This window comes from Vespa mandarinia, chromosome 12, assembly GCF_050613455.1.
Source record: "Vespa mandarinia isolate Hongniang chromosome 12, ASM5061345v1, whole genome shotgun sequence".
Taxonomy (NCBI): Eukaryota; Metazoa; Arthropoda; class Insecta; order Hymenoptera; family Vespidae; genus Vespa; species Vespa mandarinia.
This window is the reverse complement of record NC_140821.1, coordinates 3,540,001-3,547,500: the sequence shown is the minus strand read 5'-3', so window position 1 is coordinate 3,547,500 and position 7,500 is coordinate 3,540,001. Positions and strand designations below refer to the sequence as shown.

The 7,500-nt window shown below is 33.6% G+C and overlaps 1 protein-coding gene across 2 annotated transcripts in view; it reads left to right on the top strand.

Moving 5' to 3' along the window:
- The window catches only part of nmo (serine/threonine-protein kinase nemo), a 112,678-nt gene that overhangs the window by 81,192 nt on the left and 23,986 nt on the right, over positions 1–7,500 (top strand). For both annotated transcript variants that reach the window (XR_014982836.1, XM_085660703.1), the window contains exon 4: positions 5,863–5,969. Coding sequence is in view for 1 of the 2 variants with exons in the window: in XM_085660703.1 (XP_085516829.1) it covers positions 5,863–5,969 (107 nt within the window). In the remaining variant the exon portion in view is untranslated. The remainder of the gene's footprint in view (positions 1–5,862; positions 5,970–7,500) is intronic.

Here is a 7,500-nt window from a genome sequence, read left to right as displayed (position 1 = left end):
TTTCAAGTTTAAAAATCGATCGAAATTTCGTTATACAGGAGTTATTAAAAATATCAGAATATAAAATATATATACATATATATATATATATAAATATATATATATATACACAATATAAGTGATCTTTTAAAGAGCATGAGCTTTTAGCGTTATCAGAAGTTAAAAAAGATAGTCGATTTTAAAAATTTCTTGGATATTGTTATATGTGTGAGAAGAAATATCAGCAAAAGACGAAGACGAGAAGATAAAGAAAGAAGGAGATAAAGAAAGAGAGATAAAGAAAAAGAGAGAGAGAGTGAGTGAGAGAGGGAGGGTGGGAGGGAGGGAGAGTAACGCGTAGAATCCAAAGACTCGTCGAGTTCTCGAAGTCGTTTGCTGGCCGTGTTCGAACTCGGTTGACCGGTCGGACGGGCCGGATTGGCCTTGCTCGAACACCTCGGACTTTCAGCCCTCATCATCGTCATCGTCTTCTTTGTTGTACGGCTTCACTTAACAAAGGAATCAAACCAGAACCTTAACGACGTTTGCCCTACATGATCAAGTATTATCATTTCGGATGACAAGTTTATGTGTACAAGCTGTAGCCCAATATGTTCAAATCATTGTCAGATGGCTCGTCGAAGAAAGGATTCTTTTCTTTTATCTTTTATCTTTTATCTTTTATCTTTTATCTTTTTCTTTTTTTTTTTACGACACACTCGTTCTTCAATCTTGTTAAATTTTTACGCGCCGCACGAAAGCCCTCTCAACATCTCATCTTCTTTTTCTCTTCTCAAGTGACAGAAAGATCAAAATATTTCTTATCTCGAGTATACTTGTGTATTTGTTCTATTATGATTGATCGTAATCGAATCGTAAAAGAAAAAAGAAATTTCAAATTTATCTTTTCTTTCTTTTTTTCTTTTTTCCTATTTTCTTTTCTTCTCTTTTCTTTCTTTCTTTTTTTTTTTTTACACACACACACACATATATATATATATATATATTATAATAGAAAAAATTATACAGTAATATTTGTATGAATCTCTTAAAAATGTACATACTCCCTATGTATTTTGGATTTATCGGCGATCCGCATCGATTATGACGTAGTAAAAAAAAGAAAAAAAAAAAAAAAAAAAGAAAGGAAAAAGAAAAAAAAATAAAATAAAATAAAATAAGAAAAGAAAAGAAAAAGAAAAAGAAAAAGAAATAAAATATTGTCTTTTCTGACGATTCTCTGCTGATCCGAAGGCCGAACAATGGAAACTCGACAGTCTTTCCAGGTTCTCTTCTCTTCCTCTTTGGACCGGTATGAGAAGAGGAGTTGAGAAAGGGGAATGAGGAGGAAAAGGGGGAGGGAGGGAGGAGCAGGGTGGCAGGAGGTGGTAGAGGGATGAGGGGAAAGGAACTGTGCAGGATACTCGATTTCCAAGCTCACGGAGCTCTCCGCGAGAAGACGTTGGCGTTGCGGCCGGCAAAATGCGGCTTCCGGCGATGCGATGCGGCTGCGACTCTTTCGTTGCGGCTGCCATTGCATCGTTGCTATTGCTGCCGCTGCTGCTGCCGCTGTTGCTGCTGTTGTTGCTGCTGTTGCTGTTGCCGCTGGTGGTGGCTGCTGGGGGCAAGTTCGCTTTGTCCAGGAACCGGTCGACGTGCCTACCAGGAGGTATAGGTAGAGGTAGGCACGCATCGATCCTCAAATCGGGCTCTCCAGCAGAGTATTCAGTGTCCGTTTGAACCACCCAGACTTCAAATAATAAATTTCACTGAACTGAAATTTATTATTTTTGTCTGAACCATTTTTGTTATTCCGTTGAAAAGATTCGCTTACTCCTTTTTTTTTTTTTTTTTTTTTTTTTTTTTTTTTTTTTCTATTTCTATTTTTTTTCTATTTCTATTTTTATATATAAATATTTTCCACCTTCGGATCTTGACGTTTTTTTTGTTTTTTTTTTTGTTTTTTTTTTGTTTTTTTTCAAATCTCACAGAAGACTTATCGATGATGATCTCTTTTAATCAACTTTCTTTTTTCTTCTTTTTCTTCTTTCTCGTCGTTCACAATTTATTCAGGTTCAATAAACGGCGATTTCGATATTAATATGAAATTTCTTGTGTTAATTGCAGAGAATGTTTTTTTCTTTTTTTTTTCATTTCTTTTCTTTTCTTTATTCCTTCTTAGAACTTCGTCGATTTGAAAAATTAGAAATGCATTAATTTCTAATTATGTAATTACCGTCTGTTCGACGTATCCCCACTGTGTTTTTATTACCGATCTGTTCGATCACTTTGTATGATTTTGATAAAGAAATAACAATTAGAGTATTAGATATATGTCCGATTAGAAAAAGTGTGTTTAAGAAATTCCATGGCATCTGATAAAATGATTCCTCGATGTTAAAATGTCTTTAAAGATAAATTTCCATTCGGTCTTTTTTTCTCTTTTTCCCCCCCTCTCTCTCTCTCTCTCTCTCTCTCTCTTTCTCTCTAATAATACGATTAATGTAATTAAATGTTTAAACATTATTAATACCTTTATCGAAGTTAATATATAATTCTCGTCAGTGTGCTATTGAAATAGTCAGTTTATTAAAGCCCAGCATACTTGTGCTGGTACTTACTTTGAAATCCCTATAGACCGCGAAAGGTATCCTCGTAATCAGAACAAACTCCAACTCTTTTGCTTGCTTGTTTACTATCCATGAAAGTTTCCAATGATCGTCGAATTTAAATTTTGAAGTCAATCTCTTTATCCCCCTTTTATAATATTACCATCACCATCACCTGTACCAGCACGACTACCATTACCACTACCACCAACACTATCACCACCATCGCCATCGCCATCGCCATTGCCATCGCTATTACCATCGGCACAGCCCCGATTCTCATTTCTCTACTTCTATTATAACTTTAACAAATTTATCCAAATACGATCTATTAACTATATAGACTAGAAACAGGTCTTCTTGATTGCCATCAGAACCTGTTACTGACAAACTATTCTCATTGCATGATATCATATGTTCATTTACTATCTATATCTATGTATCTATCATATATATATTTTATTTATATATATATATATATATATATATATATATGCATATCTCTCAAAGTAGAAATTGACTAGATCAATCATAAGACGATACTTTGTAAGATAGATTTTTTTATTCTATGATTTAATACGTTTCATTACCTTGTGCATGTATTTATCATGATAACCATGAGATGTATTTGCAAAAGATAGGATATAGAATATACGAGAGAGAGAGAGAGAGAGAGAGAGACAGAGAGAGAGAGAGAGAGAGACAGAGAGAGAGAGAGAGACAGAGAGAGAGAGAGAGAAAAAGAGACAGATATATATATATAAAAGGAGGGTTAAAAGAGGAACGACGATATTGGCTTGGTGTTTAGGCGTTTCAGGTCGAAGCCAGCCGGACCAGTCGACTTGCATACCACGCCAGGTTCGCAGGCAGCCTCTACCTGCATTCCAACCTACCAGTCGACCTCATTCCGCCATTATACTATTTCATTTTCCTCGAACGTTCGCTCTTTTCTTCTATTCTTCTGTGAGTCTCAGACGACGTTCACTACGACGACGACGACGACTATGACAACGACAATGATTATGACTATGACTATGATTATGACGGCTATGAGGATAATGACGATGATGTTTGACAGTGAAAGGAAAAAAGTGAAAGAAAAAAAAAAAAAAGAAAAAAGAAAAGAAAAGAAAGAGAAGAGAAAAGTGGTCACGTATGGTCACACTTCACTTTCTTTGTCCTTGTTAACTACTTCCATCGAAGATATTAGAAGATAACAATTTTATCTAATATCTCTATAACGAAATTATTTATAAATACATTTTCATTTTCTACGGTATTCATTTATTTATTAACACGTAGATATATATATATATATATATATATATATATATGTAAATGTGATATGTTCGAATGTATTATCCGTTAATTATTTATTGACTCTATCAACGAGATCACGAAAATGTGACTAATTAAATATTCCTTCATGAATATTATTTATCATGGAAAATATTGTAACGCGATATGAATAACCGAGTCGCGTATTGGCCCTGATTAAAATAAACCTCTAATAACAAAATAGCCGCGATGATCACACGACGAGTAACTGACATTTGACAAAGAGTTAAATATTAATATATATATATATATATATATATATTTATTAGGGCATCCCGTTAAAACGGTATAACCGAGTTTTAAATAGTTATCAGAAAATGGCCAAAGATAACGTTTAATAACGTAGGATTGTGCATGCGTCTGTGTGTGTGTGTGTACATTATTTCACATTCTCATTTCAAATCGAAACCCAAACTTTACACGTACGAAACTGGTTCGTTAATGAGTTCACGTTTTTCCCCTTAAACGATGTCTCTCTTTATTATCGATTTCATATATATATATATATATATATATATACATATATACACATATATATACATACACATACATATACATGTATATATGAAATTTTTTACGAAATAATATCTCGATATAACGTCGAGTACTTTCGGACAAATTTTCTACTTACTTTAATTGATCATTCAATTACAGAGTGACCCAACAAGCTACAATTTGTTTCGTGTATATATATATATATATATATATATATATATATATTATTTGAATTATATACAATTTTTCTAAGTATGTGTACATATTTGTTATAAATATTTTTAAAAATAATTTAGAGAAGAAAAAAATTATTCAACAAAATTTTTTTTGTGAAAAATTTTTTTCTACTAATTTATATGATCAAATTTTAATAATTTCTATTGTAAAATAAGAGAGAGCGAGAAAGAGAGGAGAGAAGAGAGAGAGAGAGAGAATGAGAGATTTGAATTACAGTAAGCTCGATAGCATGCTAACTTTTCTTTATTTATAGCTAGCTAGTACACACGCTACCCCTTCGAGGCAAGCGACTATCCCCTTCTCTGTTCCACCGGCGTTTCCATTGCGGCCTCGTTTCTCTCTCTCCCTTCTCTTTCTCTTTTTCATTCAGTCAAGAAGTTGTGGTTCTCTTCTTTCAAGCTGGGGACGCTTAGATCCGTAAATTACCAACTTCCCTTTATTGCAACTGTCCACTTTCGTTACGAGACGATATACTTTGCCTCTTTATTTTTTTCACTCACTCTTTCTATCTGTCTGTCTGTCTGTTTGTCTGTCTGTCTGTCTGTCTGCTGTCTGTCTGTATGTCTGTATGTCTGTTTTGCTTCCTCTTTTATCTTCGGTATTAATCTGGTGTCTGTGTGAGTGTATTATATATTGTATTTTAATATTTTCATTATGGATTACGTTACTTTATTGTTTCCTTTTTTTTCCCACGTTATTTAGGTCCTAAAACATCTGACAATTTTGATTTACTCATTTCATTTTCTTCTTTCTTTTTTTTTTTTTTTTTTTTCTTTTTTTAATTTCTTTTTTCTTTTTTGCTTTTTTATTACTACTTTTTCAACGTAAGAAAAAGGAAAAAAAAAAAAAAAAGAGAAGTCTTAAAAAATTTGTTTCCAACGTAATAACGTAATAACGTAAATATGCATTTTAACTATCGATTTACAAATAAGAAACAACCATTCGAAATGAGAAAACACCATCTTAAAATCTCTAAAGTGATATTCACGTTAAAAGACGTATTCTATGGCATTTAATATGGCGTTTCTAACAAGGATGGTAGAACTTTGACGACGAAAACGAAGCAATTAAATTGCACTAGCGATGTAAACCGGCACGATCTAATTACAACGTTGTAAACGGAGCGAATGACGATTTAATGGCGATATAAACGTGGCTTGGCCAAGCATATAATCAATAAATTCCTTAATCAGTATCGACATAGATATGTGATCACGGAGCTACTCCAAAGCGATCTTCACAAGATCATCGTCAGCCCACAGCACCTAAGCCCCGATCACATCAAGGTCTTCCTTTATCAAATCCTTCGAGGTAAGTTCTCATATTTATTCTTCTTTAATTTTCTTTTATTCTTCTATCTTTTTTCTTTTTTTCTTTTTTTTTTTTTTCTTTTTTTTTAGCGATGCATATACAATATAAGTATTTATAAGTACCTATCTATGTCATCTACGAAGCTTATTTATTTCACATTGACACGCGCAAATATATCGATGGAAGAGGTGGTAGGGGGTGGGGATTCTAAGGATGTAATCACAAAACAAAAACAAAAAAATGAAGCAAATTACTCGCGATTTATCTACATCAAGCGTTATCGAGATTTTTCAAACTTAAACGCGATCTTTTTAAATAATCGTAATTGTTGGATACTTTGACGTAATAAAAAAAAAAAAAAAAAAAAAAAAGAAAAAAGAGAGAGAGGGAGAGGGAAATTAATTTTACATTATATAATAAATTCTATCGAAAGTACAATGTGACGGGTGTGGAAAGTTTTAAAAAAATATTTTCCAAGTCTTAGCAACGAACGAAACGACGATATTAAAAAGAAAAAAATGATGAAGAAAAGGAGAAGAATATAATGTACAATGGAAAAGGGATATTTTTGGATAGAAAGGAAGACGACGGATCAATTTGCCTTCTCTCATGGCTGATACGGCTTCTTCCATGACACTACCAGTACCAGCAGATTACATTCTCTCTCTCTCTCTCTCTGTCTCTCTCTCTCTATTTCTATCTCTGTCTCTTTCAACTGTCAACCTCTAGAGAAGGTCATTTTGACAGAGCATTACGAGCTGTTCGTGGTTCGTTACACTCGACTCAATTTCCTGCAACGGCTCTCGAGAAACGGCAACCGCCAAAATGTACGAGCTATTTGCATGACACACACTCTCTCTCTCTCTCTCTCTTTCTTTCTCTCACTCTCTCTCTCTCTCTCTCTCTCACTCTCTCTCTCTCTCTCTCTTTCATTCACTCACTCACTCACTCACTCACTCACTCAGTCATTCACTCACTCAGTCATTCTGTATGTGCTTATATACATTTACTATCTATTTATCTATCTATCTCTAAACAGACACGTGTCATTTTCTCAAACAAACACCTCTTGACTGTTAAATAATCTTTCGCGTGTAACAAACGTCATAAAATAACTAGCCAAAGAATATTATCGAGATGGAGATAGATTTCTTCTCGAGGAAACGATTTCGTATTCTAAACGGTGATACGTTAACGGATGGAAGTGGAAGAAAAAAGAAAGAAAGAAAGAAAGAAAGAAAGGAAAGAAAGAAAGAAAGAAAGAAAGAAAGAAATACAAATACGAACAGAATCAAAGAAATTTCGAAGTCCTTAGACAATACATTTTTTTTTCTTTTCTTTTTTTCTTTTTTTCTTTTCTTTTTTTTTTTTTTTTCCCCTACTAGACGTTAGACTTTCAAATGAAGGACTGAGAGACCGATACGTATTATGTGTGCGTATATGTGTGTATCGAAAGAAGAATCGGTAAGAAAAATAAAACGGAATGGATCCGTCAGATAAACGAAATGTACTTTGAGCTTGAAAATAAAAC